Genomic DNA, 27,869 nt, shown 5'->3' on the forward strand with positions numbered 1-27,869 from the left:
ACCCCGCTCTTGTCCCCAACCCCAAGAGGGGCTCGAGGGGTGGGAGGGGACCCCGCGTCCCCCCACCACTGGGCACCACGCCCCAGTTTGGGGCTACCACAGGCCTTGGCGGAGCCATGAGAGGCTCCAGCATCAGCCAAGAGCTGCCGCTCAACCTCTCCGGGGACCATCCTGTCCCCGAGAGCCACCCGGCCCCGTTTCCCCTGGCCACACGCCCAGCACCGGCCTTGCCGAGCCAGAGGCCATGGCCACCAGCCCCAGGCGGGGGCTTATCTCCTCCCCGGGAGGGCAGGGCACCGCTGAGAGGAAGCTCGCAGCATCCTGCTTCCCTCGGGATCACAGGGCCATGGCCCCGGCCCCGAGCTTGGGGCACCGTCCCCAAGAGGGGCTGAGTGGGCAGATGTCACCTTTATTCAACGTCCACTTCAAACGAGTGCCCGTACAATATATTTATATTTTATATATTAGATATTTCCTGCACCGAACTCTTCTAGTTAGGGGTGACCCATGGCTTTATTTCTGGGGGAGAGGAGTAGTGTCACCGCAGGGGAAGGTGGCACACCCCCTCCGGCACCCATGGGTGACAGCGGGGAGGGGGAAGAGAGCGCCGTGGGGCTGGCGAGGGGGGCGGGAGGTGATGCTTGGAGCCCTCCCAGCTCCACCGCGGGGGGTGGGGGGGGCTGGAAAAGCCCTTTTTTTTTTTTTTTTTAACTGCACTTTTGAGTGCAGCCTCACATTTAAGATCCCGGAGCCCTTCTGGGACCTTGAGGAAAGGCTCCCAGCGGGAGGAAACCCTCTCCAAAGGGCCCGGGGGGGAGCACCCACGGCTCCCCCCCAACCACGGGACAAAATGAGGGAAGAAGCTGAAGCCGTTTCCCACCTGCTCCCGGGTGCACCGAGCCCTGAGCCCCAGGGGATGGGGGGGGGGGGGGGGGGGGGGGGTCCAAGCAAGCCCTGGGCTGCTATTCCCAACCTGAGGAGCGCCAAACCCTTCACCAGACCCCACCACGGGCAACCGCGAGACCCCCAAGGGGAGCGGGGATTTTTGCAGGGGCGGGGGGAGGAGGAGAACAGCCCCCCCGACCTGCGGCAGCTCAGGAAGAAAAAGCAGTCGGAGGGTGCCAGAGGACGAACCAGGGCTCTTGGTGGGGCAACATCAGCAAGGAGGACACGGCATCGCTCACACCCGGGTTTCTACAGGGATGCAGGGACTGGCCGGGCCCTCCCCCCTGCCCTCCTCCGCTGGCCCCAGTCCTGCCGGGAACGGGAACACCAGCTGCGTTTTCGGGGCTGGAGGGGAGATGGCCGGGGGCCGGTTCCTCGGGAGGAAGGAGAGGAGACATGCACACAGGTCCTGCCCTGCTTCCTCGGGCGGGAACGGGAGGAGAGGAGGAGGAGGAGGAGGAGGAAGAGGAGGACGGGCTGCAGCAGCACCTTAGTTCTTCAGGATGGTTTCGTAGGCTTGGTAGACGTACTGGGACACCTCCGGCGCTCGGCATTTCAGGGACAACTGCGGAGAAGAGAGGAGGAGGAGAGGGGGTCACGGCCCCTCACCCCACGCCGGTGAGCCACCAGCCCCAAAGCGCAAAGCCCCACATGCTGCAGCGTCCCCCCCAACCCCGCGGGGCGGCCTCACCTCCTTAGGCCAGCTGGATAAAAGATATTAAAAGGCATCGAGTCCCCCCCACGGTGCTCCCCCCGCCCGGTTGAGGGGCAGAGCCATCCACATGCAGCGCAGGCAGGGAGGGCAGGCAGAGGCACGCACACGCTTCCGCTCTTGGGGTTCCATTCCCCGCCTGCGGCTCGAGGGTGAAGGGTTCCCCCCAAAGGCACCTTCCTCTCCCTGCCCCCCTGGGTTATTTGCTCCAAGATTAAATATCCGACGACTCTCAAACTCAATCAGCTCCTCAGCCCGTAGGCGAGCGGGGAGAGCTCGGCCGCGGGGGTGGCGAGCAGGGAATCCTCCGGGATTAAGGATTTGCAGCTCTCCTCATCCCAAACCAACCCAGGAGGGTGGTGGGAACACCCTGACTCTCCGAAACGTTCAGCTCCGAGGAAGCTCCGCTCCCGGTGCCAGCCCCCTGACAAGCCCCTGCCAGGAGCGAGAGGCAGCGAGAGAGATGCGGGGCCAGCAGGAAAAACACTCGGGGGAGAAATAACCAGGCAGCAGCCAGAGACAGCCCAAAGCCGGGGGTAAAAACCAGTCTGCTAACCTCCAAATCCTGCAAACAGCGGGCAGGCCGGCGAGGGGCAGGCAGCAGCAGGTACGGAGATACACAGAGAGGTGAGTCAAGGTGACACAGGCTCGTCCCAACCCGAAGGAAACAGGGGGCGAGGAAAGTTGGGGAAGGGGCCGGGGCGGGGAAAAGCGGGACGGTGGATGCCCGATAGGACAGAGCTCTGCTCCGAGGCTGTTCGCAGCACCACAGGCGGAGGCAGGCGTGCCCCGGGAAGGGTTTTTTTTTTTGGTTTAAACACGAGAAGCGTCGGTGGGCTGGGACCTCTCTGCTTCTTCTAGCTGCCACCACGGTGTCCCCCCGCCGTGCTGGGAGGGCAGCCAGCAGGGACTGAGTGTTGCCGGTCTCGCTCTCCCCGTGCGAGAGGGACACTGGGAGTGGCACGGGGAAGGGAGCTGGAGCCAGGGGGGGGTGTCCTGCCCCCGCAGACGTGCTGCAGGACCATCCAAGCCCAACCCAAGCTCCAAGCAGAGAGCGGGGAAGGCAGGGTGGGCAGCAGGGTGGGCAGCAGCCGCGGCTCGGGGCCGTTTCGCAGGCAGGCAGGGGAAGGGGCGTACCGTGAAACTGGGATTGCTGGGCTGGATCCTAAGCTCTGCCAGCACCCAGATGCCATTGGTGAGCTTCAGGGACTGGTAGAGCATGTCTTGGCCCTCCACGTTCCTCTTGGCGATGGTGAAGATGTTGCTGCCTTGGAGTTTGCTGCTAACGGCATCTGCGTGGGAGGAGGGAGCTGCGGTGGGGGCGGCTCGGTGCAGGGGACCGGGCTGAACATCCCTTTGGACCTGCTCCTGCCCGGTTCTCCTCCTCCCCGGGATGCAGCACATCCAAAACCCGCCGTCCCCACGCAGCCAGGAGAAGGGCTCTATTCAACCGGGCTCCCGGGGAGGGCAGGCAACAGCCCAGAGCTCGATTCACAAGCGGAGCTGCCCCGCTTCGCTCCACAAAGGTCAGCTCGCTGCTGCCAGCGGGACTGAAAGGACTTGGCTGTCCCCAAGCCAGGGTTTGCACATCCCACTTGGCACCAGATCTCCTGGAGAAGGAGCTGGGGGAGCGAGGGGGGAATCAGGGAGCCTGGCCCCAGCTCCTGCCTGCGAGCACAGGACCGCTGCCCTGCCCGTGGGCTGGCCCGGGCACTGTCAGGGCTCCATGATCCGGTTCAGCTTCTCTCCACTGAGACAGATGCCAGGGTGGGCACAGCAAGTGTCCCCAAGGTAGGGACATCCCCACGAGGCAGAGCAAGAGGCTGCCAAGTTTCTACAACTAGCAAAGCAGCAGCTTCCTCCTGGAGATACGGGGTGGACACAGGGAGAAGGAGCTCCTGTCTCCCCACAGCCTGGGCTGGGATAACTGGGATGAGCTGGTCACCAGCGGCCAGCTACAAGCTGAGCTGGGTCCTTCTGAAGGGTTTGTACGCACCTGCGTTGAGAGAACAGTCTTTGATCTGGAACTGGGCTTCGTTCTCGTTGGGAATGTCCTTCCAAGTGGCCAGGAACATCTGCCGCTCTGCAGCGAGGAACAAAACCAACGCAGTGATGAAGATACAAGAGCGGCCGTTCCCCAAAGGTGGTACAACGCAGAGGCCACGCTGCCACGTCGCCGGTGACTGAAGGGATCTCACCATCTCACCCTGCTGCACTGCCATCCCCTCCAGCAGCTTCCCAAGACCAGGCTCACCCAGCTGCGGGAAAGCTGCCCACTTTGTGGGGGGGGATAGCAAGCTACGCTGCCTCGGGGAAGAGGGTGGTGAGTGCCAGAGAAGGCAAAATAAGCAGGGAGTGAAGCTCTGCCAGGGTGAGGAGTTAGAGAAGGTGGCTCAGGCCATCTCAGGTGGCCACAGTGGGGTCACGCTGGAATGGCAGTGTCCCCATCTGCAACTCCCAGGTGTATCTGGTTCCTCACGGCTCCCTGCTCCATCCCCAGGGCTGGCAACGTGGCTGGGAGGATTTGAGGGGCTGGGATGGCACCTACAGACCGGTGGCAGAAGCGCACCTTGCAGGAGCCCCAGCCACCAGCGCTCCAACTCACCCATCTTCCCGTCCTCCACGAAGAGGATGTGCAGCGGGTACAGGGTGCTGAAGTAGAAGACGTCGATGTTGTTCTTCACCGCGACCTGGGACGGAAGGACACGGGGACGTCAACACCTCTTCCGACCTACAGCAGGCGAGTGGTTCCCAAAGCAAGCATCCCATCCCATCCCATCCCTCTTAAGCCAGGTGTCATCCATCAACCATCACAGGCAAGAGCCTAGCAGCTGCCAGAAGGGAGGTGGAGAGGCCAGCATCCGTGCCAGCGTGCTCCTGTCCCCAATGTATAGGGGAAACGGGGGAGCCGCCATGCCTGCACCCCCCCAGCCTTCTCTCCCAGGAACTACACGCTCCAGCGTCTCCCCCGGTGCTGGGACACCGTGAGCAGATGCTCAGCCAAGGCTCAGCTCTGCTGCTGTCAGCGAGAATCTTCCTCCATGGAGGAAGCAGTCTGCCTGGAGCTGGCTGTCAAATCAGAGCCAGACTGAGCTCTGACAGCAGAGGAGACGATGAGCCGAGCGTTTCTTCTCTCCCGGTTCCTGCTGTCCCCCTCCAGCTGCCTCCCGAGAGAGCACACTGCCCCTGGGGAAGACCCTGCCCCATCCCCAGCTCCCCAGGATGGGGGGAGACCCCTGGGGCGTTCCCCACCTGGAGGTTGTTCAGGGGGTCCATCTTCATGACGGAGCCGACGGTGTTGAGCGGAAGGGAGATCTCCACGGACTGGTTGGGGGCGAGAGGCGCGTGGACCTGCAGAGGAGCTGCCGGGGCTAGGCCGAAGCTGGGGGGACACCCGAGAAGGGCAGGGGGTCAGGGTGGGGGGCAGCAGATGATGGCAGAAGGCACTGCCCACCCGCTGTGGGCCAACATCGGGACTCCCTGCCTTCCTCCACCCTGACCCCAGGAACCCCCCAACTCACCTGTCCGCCCCCGCACAGTCCAGGACCAGGCTGGCTCCTGCCCTGCCCACCCTGGGGCAACAATAGGTAGCCCCAAAATCTCAACCCTTCCTGCTACACACCCGTTTCTATTGTTCCTGCACCATTCCCTCAGGGCCATGCCTTGTCGCGTCCCTTTGAGGGAAAAGGGAGCATCAGTTCACCAGGAGAACAAATAACGGGGTCAGACCCCAGAGGAACGGCCTCTTCAGCCAACTTCTTAGAGGCTTTGGTTTGATGATCATCACCACCACAGCCATCAGAGAGAGAAGGGTCATCACGTGAGGCTGTTCCCAGCCCTTCCAGCCTCATGGCTCCTTCCTCCCACCCTTTTCCACACGCAACCGCTCCAGGGTTGAGCTTGGAGGTGTCGCGCAGCATCTTCACCGGTCGCTGCTGACGCAGCCCAGGAGGGACCTCACCTGTTGCGGTTGAACTGGATGGCAAAGTCAGACATGACCTGCAGAGCCTTGTTGGTTAGCACGAGGTCCATGGAGATGGAGCCCACCTGCCGGCTGAAGGTGCCGGAGATCTCCAGCCCCTTGGCCTTCATGGCAGGGAGCCAGACCTGGGTTAAAGGAGACAAGAAACCCTTGGGGTTTTACCCAAAGCGAACCCTTCAGTGCTCTCCAGCCTGGCAGAGCTGCGCAGGGCGTTTGTAAACCAGAAACATTTAATGGCTACTGACACCACGGCCCCCAGCCAGGGCTGCGGGACGCTGCTGCCGAGTCCTCCAAACCTCACCCCATGCACCGGGAAACAGCACAGCCCCAAAAGCAGGGCCGTGAGCTGCCAGATCCCTACTCTCCCCTCTGCGTGGGGCTCCGTGCCACCCAGGGGAACACGGCACTCTTCCCCGCATCCCTGCACCCGAGCAAGCACTGTAACGTCCTCTCTGTCTGCAGGCCACCACCCCCCACCCATCTTGCAACCACGCTAAGAAGAGGCAGCGTGTCTCCCACCTCCCCCCGAGGAGACCCTGCAGCGTGGAGCAGGCACAGGGCGGGGGCTCTGCCCCCCTTAATGCCACAGCCCCGAGCTTTTGCCAGCAGCCGGTGGCTGGGGCTCGGCTATCCCACTCACCGTTTTGGGTGCCACGTAGGATCCCGACAGGGTGCCCACCCCGCCGGTGAGGTCGAAGAGGTCTCCCAGGCCGCTGCCGAGGGGTGCCCCCAGGTTCGCAGGCATCGCGGTGCTGGGCGCTGGCGTGAAGCTGCCGCCGCCGCCACCCATCTGCGGGAGACAAGGGAACGGGTTACGGGGGGCACCGTGGCAGGGGGGAGAGGAGGAGGAGGAGGAAGAGGAGGATGCAGAGGGTGAGAGAGGGGTAGAGATGTGAGGGCACACTCACAGCAGGGCTGCCTCCCACATCGCTTCGCAGCTGCAAGAGAAGAAAGGGGCATCAGCAGGGGCAGGGGCCAGCGTGCCCAGGGCACACGGGTCCCCCAAAAGGCACCATCGAGGGCACAGGGGTCCCCCAAAAGGCACCATCAAGGGCACTCTAAAAGCATCAGTGTGGGCTAGTGAGAGCCCAGAGTTGGCAGGGATGCTCCAGCGGTCCCAGAGCTGTTTGGTGGGCTGGCCGTTCCCAGAGGGAAGCGAGGTGTTGCTGGGGCACCGAACAGGAAGGCTCAGGCCGCGTGGGGGAAGCAGGGGCAGCTGGGGGTGGGCACAGGCGCTGGGGCTACGCATGGACTAGAGGGCTAAGAAAAGGGCTGATCCATACCCCTTCCGACTCGTCCCCCATCTCCAAGCAGAAGCAGGCAAGGCGGAGAGAAGAGCCAGCCACATGCAGAGACAAGCCAGGAGAGAAAAAGAGACAAAAAAAGAGAGAGACAAGAGAAGGGGAGGAGGGAAGAGAGGTTAGTCCTGCCGCGCTGCCGACCCATCCGTCTGTCCGTGGCTGTCCTGGAGCCAGGGGACAGAGCGTGACCGAGGTCTCTCATCCCCACGCTCATTGCCAGCCCGTTACCAAACCCTGCACGCCCAGCAAGGAGCCAGGACGGCGCTTGGATTACAGACCAGCAGGCAATGAGACAGCGGCGCTGCTTCCCCTCAGGGAATATCTGCCGGATTTTATGAGTAGCGGAAAAAACTCCAAACTTTTCTTTTGGGGAGCCCGGACCATCACCAGCACCTGTGGGGCAGGCGGTCCCAGCCAGGGAGGTTTCCATCCCTCCTCCCCCTTGCAGCCAAACTGCTTCCCGGTTTGCATTCCCAGGAGGAGAAGGTGTCACCTCCAGATCTCCCGGCACAGGAGACACCCATTAAAGCACCCCACGGGCCGGGAGCTGGTGTGTCTCAGCCCAGCCCCACAGCAGCTTGGGGCACGTCCCCGTTTCACGCAGCTGTGGGGTTCAGAGGGGGAGCCAGGAAGAGCAGTCACCCCTGCAGCACGGCGGGAGCGTCTCCACAGACCTCATGTACCCAGAGAAAAGGCACTCGGGAGCACTAACTGCCCCGCTCCAGCAACCCAATGATGACAAGACAAATTAGGGTGCAGTCCCCCTCTGTCTTCACCAGCTGCAGGTGGACCAGCCCAGGTGTCCCCGGGCAGACAAGCCTGTCCCATCCCCAGGAGCTCCAGAGAGGAGCCAGCATCAAACCCAGGGAAGCCAGGCTTCGGGGAAGGAGCACGTGGAGCTGCGACGTACCAGGCTGTCCAAGCCGCCTCCGAGGAGGTCCACGGCACCCATCTGCACGGAGGAGGTGGCGATGGGAGGCCCGCTCACCGGGGGACCCAGGTCCAGGTTCAGCAGGTCGCCTAGCAGGTCGCCCTGAGTTGGGATGACGGCCGGCTGCTCCGCCGCCTGAACCCCCGAGGGGGCTGTGTCGGGGCTCTCGGCGCTCTCGCTCCTGAAGGGAACAGCAAGGGAAAGACGTGAGATCCCAGGGGGGAGCTCTGGCTGAGCCGACAGGTCTCGCTGGAGGCACAGGTTCGCCCAGCTGGGCTTTGCAGCAAGCGTTCACAGACACCCCATCCCAGCACAGCTCCCAAAACTCATCGGGATCACCTTCCACTTAGGTCTGAGATCGCTCCCTTCAGCCTTGCAAGGGCAGCATTGAATCCATACAGCCCTGCTCGTATGGATTCCTCCGCTCGGGAAGCGGGGGCCTCAGCTCAGAGCACAGCGGACACAGCCAGCTCCACCCGGCACCGTGCAGGGCCACGGCAGCCCCAGCATCCAACCTGCCCATCGCACGGATTCAGCCCTGGAAGTCCCTGTGTGGGGTGGGGGGTCACCGTGGGGAAAGGGGAGATACTCACGAGCCCGTTCGCGGGGGCAAGCTCTTGTGCACGACCCCTCTGCTCCCCTCCACGAAGGCGCTGGGAGGTTTGTGATAGACGGAGGCCAGCGTCCCGATGTAGCAGATCAGCTCGTCCAGGAGCGTCGGCTCGATCAGATCCGTCTCCTCGGAGATGAGGGGCTTCTCCGCCAGCACCACCTCCTTGGCGGCCACGGGGTCGGTGGAGAGCAGACGCCAGTAGATGTAGCCGCGGTCCCGCAGGTCGGGGTTGTCGGAGTCCTTCGGGAAGCACGGGGGGTTAGCGCCAAAGCCGTCGGGCAAGGGGAAACTGCCAGTACTACAGAGCAACTGAGAGCATCTCGGCCCCATCTAAGTCTTGCTGTAATAGTAGAGGGATCACGGGGATAACAGTTAAAGCTATTTACGTCACGCCTCTGCTGTAGAGGCCACACCACTTTGCTACACCAGCCTTGGCAGGGAAACAGCACAAGATGCCTCCCGTGCTACAGGAGACGGTGTCCTCACTCTCCGGGGCTAACTATCAGCTCGTCCAGAATTAAGCTCCAATTATTTGCCTCCTGTGATGGGCGCTGCATTCCCAAACCATTCCCGCTGCCTCGTGGGGGGATGGCGAAGCCCCTGGGAAGCTCTTCCCTGGCGCGGGAGCCGTTACCCACCTGCGTGGCCAGGCTCAGCACCTGCTGCACCAGCTCCTGCGTCTCCGTGGGCTTCTTCAGAAACAGCTTCACGATGGCCGTCAGCAGCTGCAGCTGAACCTGCAGGCAGACAAACAGGGGTAGGGAGAGACAGATCACACCATTTCTGTGCAGGAATCCATGAATTTTCCTCCTACGTGCTGCTGGGACATAAGCCCAACCTGTCTTTCAAGGGACCGATCCCACAGGGATCGCTTAAGCGGTGGTGACAAGTGGCAGGGCACCCTGCATGGCTCCCGGGCAGGTCTGCAGCCCGTTTCAAGCTGATTACCGCTCTCTCTGCCCATCAGAGCCATGGCTGACACCGAGGTTACTGGGCAAGATCTCGGGACTGGGTTACAGGGTCCCACAAGGGCGAAGGCCAGAGCATCCCCTGACTTTTGTGAGCATAAACAGCAGCGATTGACCTCCAACAGTCCCTTTAAACCCGAGACGGGGCATCCAGGATTGCTGGCTTCGCTATTTTGTGTTTATAGAGACTTGCCCTTGTTCCCCGTGACTTAGTTTCACCGTGTTTTGCACGGAGGGTTGTAGGAAGTTTCCCTAGATGGAAACCCCCCAGAATTAACACAGGCAAAACCACCGGCCTCAGCTGCCCTGGCACAAGGGGCAGGCACCTCCCTCTGCTCGTTTCAGCTTGTCTGACTCTGGTTTCCAGCTCCAAAGGGCTGATCCTGTCCTGGCACAGAGGAATGACCAGGCGACCAGGTGGTCCCTCCCAACTGTTAAGGAGGGAAGGTGCTCGGGACACCACCACGGTGGCATTTTATGGGCCACATTGTCACCCAAAGCCGCTGTGGGACACCGCCGCCCCAAGCGCCTGCAAGGAAAACACCTTCACGACCCTGCTAGAGCAAATTGCTTCGTTACACTCTGGTTAGCGTGAGCTTTGTCACAGCGTCACCCCTCAACCAGCTGGCCCTGCTGGCAGACAGACCCCTCCATCGCATGGGGGGCTGCCCCCCCCAGGGGTGGGACACTCCACCTGGGTGCTCTCATCGTGGAATCCCTCCAGGAAGCTCTCCAGCAGCTCGTCAGCGTTGTCGATCCGCTCGGCGTACTCTCCCACGATCCAGATCATGGCAGCCCGGGCCTCGGGCTCATCCAGGGAATCGAGGTTCTCGCAGAGGGTGGCGATCACGCTCTCGTACCTTCCCGAGGAGAGGACACGCATTCACCGAAAGCGAGAAGCCCCAGTCCCAGCTCCACTCTAGCTCCAAACCGTGGCCCATTCACCCTCAGCAGATCCAGGACATCGCCAAGAGCCCCCTGCCACCTTCTGGGGGCTGTCCCCTCTCCCCAGGGCTGTGGCATGGCATGACACTGCCCACGCCGATCCCTCTCCGGTCCTAGACCACATTCCCTGCTCGCCAGTAACTTCTCAGCTCCACTCATCTGGTCTCCCTCCTCTCTGCAGCAGCCCTGAGTCACTGGCTATTCGTGCAGAGCTCCTGTTCGTTATTAATTCAGCTCGTTACTATATATTACCACTATGACTTCCTGATCACGCAGTTGCCTATTCATCCTGGCTCAGCTGGAACACTCCCCTCCTCCTGCTGCCCTCGCTCCAGCATCAGGAGCGCTGAATTCAGAGCTGGAGATGCTTTATGCTGAGGTGAGGGACCTCAAAGTCTCTGTCAGCTCCTGTCTCTTTGAGTGTCTGGACCTGGGACTGCCACTGTGGGCCTGGGGACGGCTTTCCTGCCCCCACCTTAACTCCTGGGGCAGCACTGACCAGTGGTCTCAACCCCAACAGGAAAAAAACCCAAAGCCACCTTCACTGCAGGGAGGCTCCAGGTGGCTTCACCACCAACCGTCCCACCAGGAGGGACTAGCCACCCGTCCCTTGTCCACGCCTGGGTCTTTGTAGCCCCCCCGCCCATGCACGGAGGGGTAGAAAGGACCCATCTACGACGGGGAGCATCCACCCGATGCCCCGAGGCTCGCGGGCAGCCACCACGTACTTGTTGGGGTACTTGCGGAAGATGTCCTTGATGACCACAATGGCCTCCTGCACCACGTAGTTGACTTTGGTCTGGATGAGGTCCAGCAGGGTGCTGACACAGCGCTCGGCCGATTGCTGTCGGAGGGAGTCAGTCAGTCAGTAGCGACGTTCTCGCGTCCCCATCCCAAAGCCTCTGCTGCCATTCCCACACCCCCTCCTTGCTGCCTTATTCCCCAAACCCAACCCGGGCCAGAACTGGGGGGACACAAGTGTGGTTTCCCCTTCCCATCCAGGTCTGGCTGCTCGTCACCCCCCCTGCGCTCTCCCAGAGCCTCCTCTCCCCCCACACCGCTTGCTCCCTGCTCCCACGGGATGCGTTTCGGACCATCGGGTGCCGGAGCGCAGCAGCGAGCCCAGACCTTGGATTGCCAGGGCAGCAGCGTCTTGCACCTTTAATTTGGAGCTGCACAGCCACGCGGCTCAGAGTTAATAGGGAAAAAACAGCTAACGTCACGGCAAAAAATTCCCCCCGGGAGAGGCTAGCTTCTCTGCGTAGGGATCGCTCTAACGGCAGAGCCGGGCCGGCTCAGCTCCCGGTGGGAAGCAAAGCCTGAGCCAGCTCCAGCGCAGCTCCTCCTGCCCGGCTCGCGGTTTGTCTCATGTGATGGAGGACGCTCTGCGGTAAACCCGGCGCAGCGGCAGCTGGCTCAAAGGTACACGACCTTGCCTGCGAGCCTGCCTGTACCTGAGCCACGCAGAGCCACAGCGAGGTTTTGAATAATCCCCTTCTTCAAATTACTCATGAGGGGAAGCAAAGCCTCCCTCAGTAAGGGATTAGCTCCCTCCGTCCTCCCCTCCGGTCCCCGAACAGGCCACTTGGATCATCCTCTGCATTAACACATCAGGCAGCTGGGTCTGCAGTGGAGCACGGGGCAGGCAGGGATCCCAAAACACCTCCAACGGCAAAGGGAAAGGGGGTGAAATACCCTCCTTACACCCCGTACATCCCCCACGGAACAACTGCGGCTCATCCCCAGGCCCACAAAGGCTCTAGCTCATTGGGGCAGTGTCAGCTCCTGGGGTGGGATGACCTCCAGCTCATCCAACACGAGCTGGAGAGCCATGCCTTGCCCAGCCACAGCTGCCATCAGGCCCGAAGTGACCCAGCCCTCACCTCCACCTTGATGGCACAGCGTCCGATGGCTCGAACCGCCTTCCTTACAAAGTCCACGTCCACCTCCGTGGCGTATTCCTTCAGCTCTGCCAGCACCTGCCGGAGGGGACATGACAGTGAGAGCCTGGCAGCAAGAAAAAGCCACCAGAAAAGCTGGCTAGTGACCCAGCAGAAGCAGACCGGGTGGTACAGCTGCTCCCATCAGCATCCCGCTAAGCTGGGTCTACGATTTCTTGGGCAAATGCCCTGCCTGTGGGGCTGGAGCCCGCTGCACACCCGCCTTGGTGCCCAACCAGCCCAGCAGCATGGTCGGGCAGAGCCTGACCTGAGCGATGTTGGCCTGGGAAGCCAGGCGGATCATGATGTCCAGCTTCTCCAGTTTGACATAGATGGGGTCGTTGTACTTCACAAAGAACACCTTCATCTCGTGCTTCAGGATCTCGGGCCTGGAGGACAACGAGAGGCAGTGATTAAGGGAGACACATGCTCCTTCTCTTCGACCACAAAGAGAGATATCAAAAATCTTCCAAAACAATGGTTTTCTCCAGAGCTTTCTGGACACCCGGTACTGCTATCAGATGATTTCTCTCGTGGCAGAAGCAAGATCTGAGCCCTGCTCCCACCTCCAGGCTCTGACCAGCAGGCAAAGCACTGTAGGAAGGGAGTCGTCCTCCCCAGAAAGCTGCACGCCAGTCAGGAGACAGATGGGGATTCATTCGCCTGACCCCGCAGCCAGCTAATGCCCTGAATCCATGAAAATTCATTATTCCATTAGCCAGCTACAAGCATGAATCATCAGTCCCTGGCCGGGGACAGAGCCGGGTTGGTGAGGGCTTGAGGACACCAAGGACATAAGCCGGGGAAAGACGGAGCTGGAGAGCAAGCAGCTCTGGGCCAGGAGGATGAGGCTGCTTAGCCAAAAGCAGGAGGTTTTTGGGAGCCTGTTCAATGTCAAGAAATCCAGGATGTCACAATTATCCCCCCAGGACTCTGTCCCTTGGCTCCCCTTCGCTGGCACGCAGGGGACAGGGCACAACCTTGCTGCAAACAAAGACCAGACGCAAGACAACAGGGGACGTTTGTCTTGCCAAGGTCGGAAGGGACGTCTCGGGGGGAGCAGGGATGCAATCCCAGAGCACAGGGCTGGGCTGGACCTTTCTCACCAGATCATCCTCCCTCTAAACTGGGGAAGGGACAGGCCACAGCTACAAGGAGCCAACCTGCCTTCCACGTTCCCGCTCCCAGGGACATTAATTGCTTTCCACTTCTCCCAGAAGTTGCTGCTATTTTTAATAGATAACCATGGGGAGAACTGGTGGGACGACAAATCATCTGAGCGTGGCTGTCACTGCGGAGCACGGCTCTCCAGCTGGCCAGTTCTGCCCAGGGCACACGTGTGGGGCCTCGGATACCCCCTGTCTGCCAGCAATTGTACATCAGCAAAGGGACAAAAGGACTCTCAGCACTTATTCAAAGAGGACAACTACAGAGAAACAAGCTGATCTCACAAAAATTCCTCACTAGGCATTTAATAATTAAACCAAAGTCTCGGCTTTTTGCCTTTCCATCCTTTGCTCCCCCAAAAAACCCAATAAATTAAACTCCTCCTGGAGATCCCAGCTTAGCTCCCTGCCCATTGCCTCACCTGACTCGCCGCGCTCAGCCCTTGGATTTTAAATATTAGAGAAGAAAAAAAATCCGTACGACAGGTTGTGTCAGCAAAGCCCCGACACCGCCGCAGTCAGAGGGTTTGAAGCATTGGGAAGCAGCGCCCGTAGAGAAGAGGGAAAGCTCAAGCCAGGCTGTCCCTCCCGCCGTGCCGGAGCACCCACCTCTTCTGCACGATGAGGTTGATGTTGCGGAGAGCCACGTACTGCAGCTCAGGCTCTGCGGAGAGCAGGGTGACCAGCGGCGGGGCCAGCTTCTTCAGCAGCGTGCCGTAATAATCCAGGTCCTTCGACAGCATCTCCATGAACTTCATCAGCACCTTCACCGCCGAGAGCACCACCGCCGAGTTGGCGTGCGACAGCCGGGGTGTCACCCGCTCGCAAATGCTGGAGGTGTTGGGGGACGAGGGGGGAAGGAGAAGGGAAAGAAAATGATCACAGTCCATCTTCTTGCCTAAACGTTGCTGCCAGTACCAACGCAGAACAAGGCACTGGCAGAGTTTGCAGCAGGACGGCTGAGCAGCACTTAAGACCTTCCCAAGAGATGCCGGACTGGTTTTTAAATGCCCCGATGATGGTTATTTCCCAGTCTTTACAAAACCCTATTGCAGTGACCACCTTTCCGAGCTCCCTAGCGCCTGTCCTCCCCTGCTGTACGGTAAGGCGGCATTTTGAAGCGGTTCAAGAAGCACAATCCCTGTGCCAGCGAGGGGACATGGCTCACTACGGAACCACCCTGATGGCTGTGCCCAAGGCGCGGTGGCAAGCAGATGCCCAAGGCACGGCAACTGGCAGATACCCGCTGTCCCACCTCCCGCAGTGGGATGCCAAGGGTCAGGAGGATGAAGATATTTGGAGAAGAGTGTCCCACCTGTCCCCCTCCCCAGCCCTGCTCTGGTCGGTCCGTGGTGGCCTGAAGCCATCGCTGCCCCAGCAGCACCCAGAGCCTCCCTCACCTCTGGGCTTCCCGATCATCCTTGGGCATGTAGTTTGCCAGGCAGTCCAGGATGAAGATCTGGCCCCACTCGGTGCACTCGTTCAAGGCCGTGAGCAGCTTGTTGATGGACTGGGGGTTGAGGTCCAGGAGGTTACTGCTTGGGTGAGACTCCGCTATTTCCGAGAGAGCCGCTACTGCATTGGCCACTACCTGCCAGAGGGGACAGGACATGCGTTAGGTGACACCAAACGTGCTCCAGCAGCCTGGGGGAAAAGCTGGTGCAAGCGGATGAGCTGCATCCTCAGTATCGGCATCGCGCATCCCAGTGACATCTGGGCACCAGCTGCTCCTCCCCGCCAGCTGATCCTCAGGAGATGAGCAATCACCGCCAGCACGGTCCCACCACCCACGCCACATCTCCAACACTTCGCACATGTTCAGTGGGAGTCATCCTTGGCCCCATGCCCGGCACAGAGGATCCTCGCTCCCCTTCTCAGAGCAGCTCTGAGGAGCCCCAGCGCTTTCTGTGGCAGCTCCTGGACTCACCGCTACACCTGTGGCAAGCTCTGAAGAGCAGCGAAGGCTGGGGGAAGAGAAACCCTGGGGCAAGCAGGCTTTAAGGTTTCTTACAATTGGTGAAAAGCAGAGAGATTAACGCTGGCCAAAGCCCAGCTGCTAAGAAACGCTCACCAGAGGCAAAAGGCACCAGATACGTGGTACCAGAGCCAAGCACCAGCTCCCCTCTGCTACCATCCCCTGCTCCAAGCTAGCCGGGGCAGCCTCCTCCACGCTGGGAAGAGACTAATAACACATTGCCAAGGAACTGGAGAAACCTTCCACCCAGGAGACAGGGTTACACGACAAAGAACACAGCCTGCAAGCCTCAGAAACAGCTGTCCCCAGCAATGGTCCATTAAGCACCAAAAAAAAAAAAAAAGAGAGTGAAGGGAGGCATGGGAGGAAAGGAGTCAGCGTGTGAAGACGGAGGGAGTGCATTTACTGCCATTCGGAGGAAGAGAAGAGAGGATGGAGAAGGCAAAATATAACAATCACCATGGGGTTGGAGTCCGAGATGAGGTCCTTAAGGGTGTCCAGAAAGCCCTGGTCCTCCACCAGCTGGGCGTTGATGTCGTGGAGCTTCGCCACGCAGACGGCTGCTGTCTTGCGCACGTAAGGGTCCTCGTCCTTCAGGCACTTCCGCAGGGGCTCACAGAGATACTCCGTTATCTTGTCCACGCGGATGCAGCCCATGGTCCGCACAGCCAGAGCCCGGATCAGAGGGTTCGGGTCCTCACAGTCCTGCAGGGACGAGAGGGGGAGGTCACATTTCTGGGGCCTCTTCTCCTTGAATCAGAGACATCAGTGTGATGGGACCCCCGTTCTCATTTGGGTACCTGAAGTCTAGAGGTTTTAACACTCGGCTCTCAAGAACAAGTCGCCCAAGAGAGAGCTTTGATTTCTTGCTCTGCAATCTGGCACCCACAGAGTTTTCACACCATCACTCCAAACACACCTCCAGGAAAATCTGACGTCTTGTCACTCACACCAAGTATCTGAAGGCAGCTGCCACCCTGCAAAAGGGCCACCTGACCTGGGAAACGCATCTGTCACGTTTGCTGTGTGGGGTTGTTTGGTTTTTTTCTTCCTAAAAAGCTAAAACTCCCCCTAATGCCCACCGAGCCTTTTCACAAAGTGATTTGGCAACATCTTGGCTCCCAACAAACATGCTCTTCAGTTCCCAACTCCAACTGGAAGATCACGAGGGCTTGCAGAGACTTCAGCGCGTAAGCTCACATGACGGTCGTTCGATCACGAGAGCTGCCCACAACCGAAGCTGCCACTGCCGGAGCAAGTGGCACAGTACGGCTGCCAAGAAAATGTTTGGGTTTTTGTTTTTTTTTTCCTTCTTCTGGACAACTTTGCTCAGTTATCTAGAGCTAGGGGAGCCCCTCTTCCTGAAGGGAGAGGCTTTGGAAACCTGCCCGAGCTCCCTTCTTCGGTGGCTTCGCATGAAAGCGGGGATGCACTGAGGTGCGCGGCTCTCGGGCACGCAGCCCTCTCCTCTCACCTTCACGAAGGTGTTGACTGCCATGATGGCCATGTCCGGCTGGCTCTTGGCGTAGTTCATCAGGTAGAGGTAGACCAGCTTCTTCAGCTCCAGGTTGTCTGTCTGCATGCAGTTCACCACGTCCGGGAAGAGAGCGCTGAAAGACAAAGCACCGCTGTGAAGGCAGGACACGGCCACGCTGCCGAGCCGGGGGAAGGAGACGCTGCTGCCTATGGGACCCCCCCACCCCCCAAGAGTATGGCCATCCCCTTCCCATGGCTCAACCCACTCCTGAAGCCACAAGACTCCAGGTTCTCCCAGGACCTGAGCCCACTCTGCAACAGATGCGGCTAAATTACCCATCCCCAGTGGGTTTTTCTTTATGGATCTCTATCAAGAGCAGCTCAAAATGGCCCCTAACGGACAGAAACCGAGCTCTCCCACGTGGCTCTGCTGCATCCCAGCTCCAGTGCGTGTCCACTGCCCCAGGAGAAGGTGCAACATCGCCCAGCTGTCACAGGACGGTGTGAAAGCCTCCAGTGCCACCGAGAGGACATGGGAGACGATAGGATGTGAGGTTTAAAACTGAAAGAAGGGAGATTTAGTGAGATATTAGGGAGAAATTCTTTGCCGTGAGGGCGGTGAGCCCCTGGCCCAGGTTGCCCAGAGAAGCTGTGGCTGCCCCATCCCTGGAGGGGTTCAAGGCCAGGTTGGACGGGGCTTGGAGCAACCTGGGCTGGTGGGAGGTGTCCCTGCGCAGGGCATGGGGTGGCATTGGATGGTCTTTAAGGTCCCTTCCAACCCAAACCATTCTATGAGCCATTTCTCCCTCACCTTCTGCACGACCCCTCATGCACAGCCCTACCAAAACCATCCCCTGCTTTTGCGGACGTTAAGCCTGTCCTGCTGCAAACTGCTGAGCGCTCGCCCCACGTCCTACGCTAGAGACGTCACGTTAGAGAAGCGAACAGCCAGGGCTGGGTTTAAGGAGCAGCCCTGCTCCCCCAGACGAGCCCCGCCGCGGAGCGATGCTCTGCTAGGACGGAGCGGAGCTACCTGCATGGAGCTGGGGGGTCCCCCTTCCCAAATGCCCTAGAGCTGCGGAATGCTAGAGACCACGGAGGATAAAGACAGCCCAATTAGACTATTAATGAGACAGACAGCCCAATTAGACTACTAAACCACCAGCAATCAAGATCAGAGGGCTAACGCAGGAGTTATCCCACCCCGACAGATGTCCCTTGGCTGCTGGAAGCTTCTCTGCCACCACACACCCAGCCATCGCTTACAGGATCAGACCCAGGGCCCCCCCGCCGCCCCAAACCCAGGGGACAGGCGCTTTGCTAGTTCTCTCGCGGAGCTCCCGCTGTCACCCAACCTCAGCTGCTCTCACCCCAGGCTAAACCAGGCTTTCCTGGTGCCTCCCAGGGAGGGGCGAACTTAAAGTGCTTTCTTGCAGCCGAAAATGCGCAGACACCCAAAAAAAAAAAAAAAAACCCCAAAAAAATGGGCTGCCACAGCCGATATTTCCTTTCCAATCGATGTAGCTTCTGCCGAGTGCTGACCAGCCTCAGGCGAGTCCCTGCCACGTTCCAGTGTCATCTTCTCCACGGTGGCCCCAAGACAGAGCTGGGAGTGGCTCTGGGAGCTGGGGACACACCAGTTTTCCAAATACAGAGCTCAGACCGCGGCTTTCCTCCGTCTGCTCTCACACGCACCATTACAAGCAAAGCGCTGGCGTTGCCAAGGGTGTGCAGGGACAGGACGGCGCAGGGATGAGGGGGCAGCGGGGCCACATGCTCCTCGGCCAGACAGAAAAAGGAGACGAGGGAAAAGCAGCCGCCCGACCTTTTGGACTGGAGTGGCTGCAAAAGGCTTATCGACACGGAGGCAGAGACACCGACCCTCTGCCATAAAGGCTCAGAGAGGGTTTCTGCTTGTTTTTAGTAACACCTGAAGGAAGCGGCAATAATCCCAACAAACTTATCTGCCAGCCAGACCAATCCTCTTTCAACCAGATTACTACCAAAGCCAGGCAAGCCCCCGCCTGCCAGACGGGCAAGCTTACACAAACATTTTCCTGCCGTAGCAGGAGGTAGAGCTGCGGCCGGGAGCTCGCTGGGTCCTTGCCCGAGATGAAAACCACCGCGAAAACCCCTCAGAGGCAACGGGGGCAAATGGGAGCCCACAATCCGTCTGGGCACCCCCAGCCCAGCACCGCCACACACCTGACGTCTTTGCCGACAGTCATGGAGGCTATCACCTTCTTCACGGCCTCCTTCTTCTTCTCCTTCTTGTCGCTGTTGAGTTCGGCTTTCAGCTCAAATATCTCCCCTGGAGGAAGGGGAAAACAGGGAGCTCAGGGGTGAGAGGATGGGGCACCCACCCCTCCGCTGGGTGCTGCTCCCCGGGGAGGGTGAACCCCGCTCCCACCCACTGCGTGCCAGGGCGCCTTTGCCACCCCGGGTGCTCTAGGGTGCCAGGAGCTGGAAAAAGGGGATTTAACTTCCCAAATATCTCATCGAGGGCCACTCCGGGGACTCAGCTCTCATCCACAGAAATGGAGACGAGCGTGCTGGCGCATCCCTGCAGCTTCCCCAGGCCCACGAGAGTCCCGGAGGGCTTTAGGGATGGGAGACGCTGCAGGAGCCATGAGCACGAGCACCCCACACCCTCAAGCACAGGACGTGAGGTTTATTCAGTGGGTATTTTTGGCTGTGGGGCGGTTATCGCAGCACACAGTGAAGCTTCAGCCCCACACATGGCTGTTGGGGGGCCCTCTCCTACCTGCAGAGCCCACCACAGCCCGGATGACGGCAGACACCCGTGGCAACCAACGCAGACGGATTTTGGGAACTCCTCCTCAAGTCCATACAAGGGATGGTGGCTCCCAAATCCCGCTCTGCACGTGGCAGCAATCCCCCAGCCCAGCGCCTTGCTGGGGGCAACCAGTCAGCTCTGGACCCAGCCCGAGGGCATCGGCTCCCCCCTCCCGGAGCTCTTCATTCACTTCTGGGCAAGCAGATTGAAAAGGAAGATGCCACACGGCTTTCCTCTGTATTAATTCCTTGGTCTGGAAAGAGCTTAAGTCGAACACACCGAGCGCTTCTGTCCCAGCCCAGGGGAGCTCAGGGTGGGGGGGCCATGTCTCGCAGCCGCGCCTGAGCTGCTAAAGCCGATAACCCAGCTGCCACCAGCCTTGTCTGGGTTCAGGGGGCCGGTGACAAGGTGCTCTGACCCCACGGCAGCCCAGGAGCCACCCCAGCTGCGTCAGAGGGAGGAGGCAGGGTGTCAGGCGCAGCATCCCGTGTGGGCTCAGGGCATTCCCATGAGAGCTGGCACCTCCAACAGCTTCCCGCTGCAGGGACAACCCCCTCCCTGCCCGGCTTATAAAAGAGCCGGAAAAATTGTGTGAACGTCCCCGTCCCTCTCCCTTACCTTTCTTCGTGGTGGTGAAGTACTTCGAGTCCGTCATGGTGGTCTCCAGCTAGCAGCACGTCCCTGGGGGAGAAAGATGCGAGAGGTTGAGGGTTGATAATTTCCTTGCTACGGAGAGCTCCGGGAAGGAAAAGCCAGAGGAGGGAAAGAGCTTGGGATTTCATGGGAAGCGTCACAAGGAGATGAAGCACCCGGAAAAGCCCTCGGCTCCCGTGCTGCTGGAGGAGCCCGTTCCTCAGGGGAGGGCGAGCGCCTCGCAGCCACGCTGGCACACCACGGGCTCCGCCGCTGAGCGGGGAATCAGCTGGTTCACTAACGAGGATGTGGAGGAGGAGGAGGAGGAGGAGGGAAGCAGTCACTGAAAACACCAGCGTTCACCCCTGCCCAGGCTCCAGCCCCGACTTGCTTCTCCCACCAGCAGCAGCCACTTTGCTTGCCCCATCCCACAGGGAGCTGGGCAGCTCTTGTCCCCGCTACAAGGGCTCGGCGACCTCCCCCGGGTTCGCATCCCCTCAGCCGAAAAAACGCTTTTCTAGGGAAAATTCACCCCCCAGCCCTCCCTCGCACCTAGGCAGGGAACAGCTCTGGGGTGCGAAGAGGAAGCGAGCAAAACCCTGAGGCTCAGGCTGACGCCAGAGGGATGCAATGTTTTTTTTGGGGGGGGGATGTTTTGGGGGGGGGGGGGTGGTTGGTACGAGGCTGCCAGCGCCCAACCAAGCATCAAAAGGAGCCTCTCCCAGAAACCATCCCCGCTCCAGCAGCCTGGCTTTAAATTCGCCTGGGTATGAGGTTCCCGCCCAGCACTTGGGGCTACGTTATACAATTCAGGCAGTTTAGGGCAGATTTACAGCTTGGCAGGCTGGGGACGCCCGATGTGCAGGCAGCAGACAGCCCGTCTTCAAGGTCAGCGGGGATTTGTCTTTTTACGGCTGTTTCACCCATCTTTCCTTCAACAGCAAAGAAGCCAGAGAATCGTCCTTGAAACCCTGCAGTGGCCTTGCCGTTTTGGAGGGGCAGGAGCACGGAAAGAGAAGCCAAGTGGCGGGGTTGGGGGGGGGAGGGAAAAAAAAAAAAAAGAGCTTGCAAATGGTTTTAAAATGTAAATGAGCGTCTCGAAAGCCAAATGCAGCAATCCCCGGCAATGCGGCCAGAGAAACTGTGTCCTCTGTTCCCTGTCCAAGCTGGATAGGGATCTCCAACAGGGATAAAAAAGAAAATCTGGATAAAATCTGGGGGCTGAGCCCGCCGGGCAGAGCACGCAGCCGGAGCCAGCTTGGCGGGCAGTAAGAGGGAAAAAAAAAAAAAAAGAGTTTGCTTCAGTTCGGGGCTTGCTCTGGGTGTTGGCGGGGCGGCCCCGACGCTGTTACAGAGGGGGCCGAGTCCGGCAGCGTGCTACCCCAGCCCTGCCGAGGGGGAGCAAACCGCCTCCGGGGCTGCCTCGTGTCAGACACCACGCTCCTCTCCCTGCTTCAGGTTACCTGGGATTTATTCGGAGCCTTTTTTTCCCCCCTAGGTCGATGGCTCTCCAGCGAACAGCAGGACCTCCCAGGCTGCGCCGCAGCAGCTCTCTGCGCCTGACTGCGGATCCCGTCCTGCGAGAGAGGGAGGAAGGAGGATTTACTGCAGTCCCTCCGATTTCACCGACCTGGCTCCCAGTCAGCCCCGGCTCTGCAGAAGTGCCTGGAAAGCAAACTTGAAGCCTACCAGGGAATTTCTGCAGCCGCCTCGGAGACATGAATCACGCCCGCTGCTTTCCTGCAGCTTCCCAGAGCCCCCCCGGGCACCGCAGCGCTTGTTTTAGCCGTCTAAAAACCCAACTGATTTCAGAGACGGAGAGGGCCACCCATCTCCCCGGCTCCTTTAAGCCCTGCAGAGCCCACAGCAGCCTCCAAAAAGCAAACTGCTTTTTTTGCAGAACGAGCAAACCGGACTCCTCCTCCAACCCGAGCTGGAGAATTGAGGCGCAACCCTCGCTCCCCGCACCAACACCTCAACCTCCCCAGCGGCGGGACCAGACTCGAAGCCACCCAGCGCCTCGAGCAGGGTGACGCGAGGCCAGCAAAGCTCCAAATCTGGGTGCTCAGCACCCTGCGCCACACGCGCGTGTGTGTGTGTGTGTCCCCAGGCTAACCAAGGGCGAGGAGGCAGGGCTGGCTGGCAGCCCGGGGATGCGACCAGCCCTGCTGAAGGTGAATTCCCCTGAGCTCAGCCCTTGGGCTGGGGTCCAACGCTGCTGCCCGGCCCCGGTTTTAAGGAAGGCAAAGGAAACGGCGCGGGGACCGCAGGGCGGCTCTTGCGTTACCCCATCTCCTTCTACGCACGGCTTTGTCCAGCTTGAACTGGGCAAAGGGACGGATGGGGCAGGGCCCCCTCTCCCGAGCTGGAGCCTGACAGTAAATAAGGCAGATTTCTGGCACGGGGGGTGGTGCGGGGGGTGTCAGATCCAGAGCCAACAGCTTTCATCACGTCTTTTGAATAGACCTGATCATTTAGAGTCATTACAATGAGTTGCAAATACCCTGCCCTTGCTAAACACCCTCCACCCAGCGAGCAAAACCGGGCGGTGGGAGCTCATCCGCAGGCAGGGAGATGGCAGTGAATACTCACCGCGTGGCACAGAGCCGGGAGACGAGTGCAGGCATTTGCTCCCCCCCCCTCCCCCGGCTCCAGCAATTCCCACCAAACTCCTTTGCAGGCTGGGAAAAATGTCCCAGCACTCGCTGATGTCCCAGCAAGGAGCTGAGCGGAGCAGCGCCAGCACTTGGACAAAGCAGGACGCGAGACTTGCAGCAACAAAACGAGGAAGACAAAAAGCCCCTGACCTTGTGGCGGCTCGAATTTTACCCCATCTTCTTGCCAAATTTATTGTAAGCTGGTCTCGCAAACTGGATTCAAGGGGTTTAAAGCGTTTGTAAGGACGCGGTAGCAAAAAGGCATCTGGGTGTTGGAGGGGAGCACCCAGAGCTCACCCACACCTAGTTCAGGTTCCTGGGGTCCGTTTTGAGGACAAGGCTTCGCAGCGGCACAAACCCGCACCTTCCTTGGGAGCCTGGACCTGCCGTCCCAGGGTGCGAGGGCTCCCACGCATCTCTCGGGTGGTCCCCGCAGCCGAGGGGCCGTGGGAGACCTCCCCTCTGAAGCCCCTACTGACGGTGAAACCAGAACACGCGCCATCAGCCGTCCCTCCTGTACCTCCCACCTCACAGGCTACGCCGACCAGGCTCAGAGACGCGGAGATGTGGGGAGCTCAGCGCCGCTCAGCCCTGCCATGGACAAAAGGGGCTCTCCAAAGCGTTTTATCTCTGATCTTATTCATCCAGGATGATTAAGTTCAAGAGCTAGAGAAGACCCAGAGCAATGCTGCTCTCCTGACAGCCCCGGCGTGACAGTGGCCACGCCGCTTCACCTCCCACGCTCCCCCTCCACCTGCACCGGGGTGAAAAACATCATCCCCATTCATGCCGCGCGCAGCAGAAGGGTCCTGCCAGGTGCTGCTACAGACACCTTCCTTGTGGGACGCAGCTTTAACGAGGTTATTTTGCTCCTGCGACAGAGCACGAAGGAGCCGGTGGCTCAGCTGGAAGAAGCACCGTGGCCTGGAGCATCCGATTTTCTGCTGCTCACAAAGCACGTTGAGGATGAAGGAGAAGTTCCTGCAGCCGAGCTCACACAGCTAAAGGCAGGACAGCGTGTTCCTCCCAGGACCTGCATTTCAGAGCCGCCGGGTGATGCGCCCCTACGGGCAGAGCATGGTGCAAGCCCCCTCCTCCGTCTCAGGCCCTTGAGTCGGGAAGACGGCAGAGCTCAGCCGTCCCCTTCCTCCCGGCAGGCTCCCGAATTCAGACGTTCCAGGTGAATAAGGTGCTCCCAAACCTGAGACACAGCAACAAATGTGACACGGTGCTTCCCACTGAGGTGGGCACTGCCAGTGGGTTCCCAGGGACATCATCAAGGCCAAATAAGCTGGTGCCACTCTGGAGAGTGGAGGAAGAAAATTTGTTGGTGTCCCCCAGGTACTTTTACCACCCTGTTTTAGGCCAATTCCTCCATCCTCGAAGGCTGAGATGCTGCTGACGGAAGTTTCTCAGCTTTGAGCAATAGACCCCATTGCCTGGGAAGGGATGCAGGGATGCTGGGAAGGGATGCTGCTGCCACTGCTCTGCCAGAGGAATGAGCCATCAAAGCACCACAGCAGCACTTAAACCATGCCCGAGACACCCCGGATCCCTGGGTTATTACAGCGAGAGGGCTCGCTGCAGCTCCACTGATCTTTCTAGACTCGGTGGCAGCCCAGAACAGGAGTTTACGGGCTGAAAGTAATTTTTTATCTGCCCAGCCTGACGTGCGTCTTCAGGAGGGTCTGATGAGGGAAGGAAGGAAGCGAATGCAGGGAGATGCATCCGCTCCAGCCCCACGCAAACACGCATCCCCTGAGCGCAGGGGGGTGTACGTTGGCCCCTAAAGCAGAGGGAGAGGCAAAGAGGAGCAGGAACTCAAAGGACAAGCTTCTAGGAAACAGCTCATCTAGAAACCAGAGGGTCAGCTGAAGGTTAGCAGGGAAAGAAAATTCCCATGAGCAAGCAAGGCAGCTTCCCTCAGCCGCAAATAAAGTGCTTGAGGGCAGGAGGTGGATCAGGAAAACCCAGTAAGTCGGCAAAATTAAAGAAACTTAAGGCAGACTGAAAAAACTCCTGAATATTGAGATGGGTAACTGAAGCTGTGGGGGCTTCACACAACTATTCCCCGTTGATAGGAACCAACTTCAAGCCAACACAAAAAGCCAGGCAGGCACGAGGCGGTGACAGCCCCCACCCCTAAGCAGCGCTGCATGTCCCCGGCCTCCGCAAATAAACCCCCCCCCCGGATCAGGCACAGACACCACTGGGGGAAGATAAAAAACCAAAGCGTGGAAAACGAGAGCAAGCGGCTGAGGATACGAGAGCCAGCGGCTAAAGAGCTGCTGAACCCAATTATTTTTTTCCTCCTCATTCACAGCAGTGAAGTTACGTGGGGTACCCCGTCCTGCAGACGGTGTGTAGCCACGGGCACAGCTCCCATCCCCGTGCCCGTCCCTGCCTCTGCCCCACGCCTCTCCCCACAGCCAGCACAAAGCCCCCACGGCTCACACCAGCCCCACACACGCTCCCTAGGTAGATATTTTTCCTAAGGACTGGCCTAACGTGAGACAGTCTTAGCTCACGCTCAGCCCTGCGGCACGCAGCAACGCGCCTGCTGTTGTGTCCTGAGCTCGGCTCACACCTTCACACCACCCCGAAGGGACCAGGACCGTCTCATCCGCCAGCCAGGCTGTGCCTGGCCACAAAACCACCCCCCTGCACTGCCACAGGCACCCTGCACCATGACACCGAACCCTGAGGGCAGGCAAGACCCTGCGGCTCCCACCAAAGCTGTAAATATACCCCCCCCTCGGTGTCCTCCACAAAGCCAGCGAGTGCCACAAATTATCCTGCACCTTCTAAAATAAAAGCCACCGATTAACAGCAGCGCCGAGCACAGATGACGCTCTGGGAAGGCAGCGGGCTGCAACCAGCACGTCCTCTCGCAAACCTGCTACTGAGTGACCCACACACCTTCCAAGTGGGTCCATTTCCCATCAACAAACTGATTAAGGTAGCCCAGTTTAATAACTAAGGGGTGAAAGCTCCGCCAAACCTACTGAGGTGTTAGCTGCCCGAAATCGTGGCAGATCAGTTCGTTTGCCAAGCCACTGCTGGAGCCATCGGAAGCCCCGAAGCGCCGGCATCTGGCCCTTAATTAACCCAGATGGCAGAAGGGCCATACGCTGATCAAATGAGTTGCAACCGATACATCCCATCGAGCAGTAACTGGGGAATAAAACCCATGAGCAGACAAAGGACAGTCCTGAGGTGCCTGCTGCATCGCACACTGCCAGGCAAAGCAGCACACAGGGATCCCAGCACCGCGGAGCCCAAAGCATCATGCTCCGGAGAGCACCGGGCGGGACTTTAAGCAGCACAAGCCCAGGGATCACCTCGATGGGTGATAATCCCTTCCAAAACACCAGCTGAGCGCCCTCAGAGACGCCAAGGACCTTGTTCTGGAAGTGTCAGGACACACAGACGAGCTTTGTCCCATGGCGTCAGCCCCACCGACAGCTTCCCGCAGCAGAGGGGATGTTCTCCGGGCTCTGAAGGGCTCTGAGGCTAGCCACATCCTGCCACGGAGTTCCCAGCCTGGCTTGATCCGAGTAAGGACCAACACCTCTGGAAAGTCCCTCGGGATCCCAAAGAGTCAGGTCTGTTTAGTCCAGCAGCCTGAGCCGCGTGGGGAAGCTGCCCATGGCCAGGTTTGGGGGCAGAAAACCAGGTTGAACCACGTGCTTATACCAGGCACCTCTTTAATATCCCATGCCCCAAGTGAGAGCAGACGGGAAAACCCCTTGTGGGTCCCCACTGCTAACGGGGATGGTATTCCCAACAAGTTCCTACTCTAGCAAACTCTGTATGACATAAAACACCTGCATAGAGGAAGGAAAACACCGTAATACCCGTCAACCCAAGCTATTCCATGATCCTGTAACACATCTCCTTTTGGCAGAAGCCGCTCACACATTCTTTTTTATCAAGTTTGAGGGTTTTCCCCCTAAAACCTCACTGGAGGAGGCAGCGAGCACGGGGTATCAGACCGGCTGCCTCCCCATCCAATGTGTGCCCAGGTCCCAGTCGATCCCATGTCTCAGTAGAGCCCAGTACCGACCTCTTCCCCTTGACCCGCACACTGCCTTGACATGCCCTGACCCACGGCGCCGCCCGCACGGCGGCCAGGTCCCGCGGGGGGGCCCTAAGACGCGGGCATCGACTGTCCCCAAAGCCACCCCAGCCCCGAGGAGCCGCCCCAGCCGGGGAAACCCGCGGTCCCAGCGGGTTCTGCCCGGCAGTGGCGAGGCGCCGATGCCCCGGGCGCTGCGGGGGCGCAGAGCCGGCGGAGGGGCGCAGGCCCCGGGGCTGACCCCGTGTGCGGACCCGGAGGGCAGGGCTGGGACACGGAACTACGGGAGGGCCCGGGGAGAGGCGCAGCCCCGGCGCACACCCGGGCTGGGCCCGCGGCGGGGCGGGACACGGCCCTGGCACGGGCAGGGAGGGCCCGGCAGCGCGGCGGGGGGGGGGACCCGGCCCGGGGTGCGCACGGAGCCCAGCAGCAGCCCCCGCCGCCGGGGAGAGCCGTGCAGCGGGGCGGTCTGGAGCAGCCGTCGACCCCGGCTGGGCCCAGCTCGGCCCCGGCCCCACCGCCCCCGGCCCGGCCCGTACCTGCTGCTGCCGCCGCCCGCTGCCACCGGCCCAGCGGAAGTGAGCGCCGAGCGGAGGAGCGCTTCCGGGGCGGGGCTAGGGTGAGAGTGGGCGGGGTTTAGGGCGTAGCTACGTTGCTGATAGGGCGTGGCTACTATCTAGGTCGGCGATTAGGGCGTGGTTTAGGCGTGGGGGCGGGACTTCGGCGTGAGGGGCGGGGCTAAGAGGGACG

General features: G+C 60.1%; 1 protein-coding gene and 1 non-coding gene across 4 annotated transcripts; both read right to left on the minus strand.

The window, feature by feature from the left end:
- Window positions 1-494: 494 nt before the first annotated feature.
- AP1B1 (adaptor related protein complex 1 subunit beta 1) lies at window positions 495-27,725 on the minus strand. Of its 3 annotated transcripts, XM_063351113.1 has the most exons (24): window positions 27,659-27,725; window positions 21,848-21,961; window positions 20,370-20,432; window positions 19,160-19,265; window positions 16,953-17,088; window positions 15,938-16,183; window positions 14,904-15,094; window positions 14,113-14,334; window positions 12,606-12,726; window positions 12,281-12,376; window positions 11,126-11,241; window positions 10,147-10,312; window positions 9,123-9,221; window positions 8,465-8,724; window positions 7,851-8,052; window positions 6,923-6,943; window positions 6,548-6,577; window positions 6,280-6,429; window positions 5,619-5,764; window positions 4,910-5,039; window positions 4,263-4,347; window positions 3,654-3,740; window positions 2,795-2,949; window positions 495-1,510 (listed from the first exon to the last, which is right to left on the minus strand). In XM_063351113.1, exons 3-24 carry the CDS (start codon window positions 20,404-20,406, stop codon window positions 1,436-1,438), a joined length of 2,877 nt encoding a protein of 958 aa, XP_063207183.1. In that variant the 5' UTR covers window positions 20,407-20,432; window positions 21,848-21,961; window positions 27,659-27,725; the 3' UTR covers window positions 495-1,435. The 3 variants fall into 3 exon arrangements, with proteins under 3 accessions (XP_063207183.1, XP_063207184.1, XP_063207185.1); XM_063351114.1 differs by lacking the exon at window positions 6,548-6,577; XM_063351115.1 differs by lacking the exons at window positions 6,548-6,577; window positions 6,923-6,943.
- On the minus strand, window positions 5,390-5,494 carry LOC134523126 (small nucleolar RNA SNORD125). Its single transcript, XR_010073227.1, has one exon. It is a non-coding gene; the product is annotated as a small nucleolar RNA SNORD125 (small nucleolar RNA).
- Window positions 27,726-27,869: the final 144 nt, after the last annotated feature.

This window comes from Chroicocephalus ridibundus, chromosome 13 (genome assembly GCF_963924245.1).
Source record: "Chroicocephalus ridibundus chromosome 13, bChrRid1.1, whole genome shotgun sequence".
Taxonomy (NCBI): domain Eukaryota; kingdom Metazoa; phylum Chordata; class Aves; order Charadriiformes; family Laridae; genus Chroicocephalus; species Chroicocephalus ridibundus.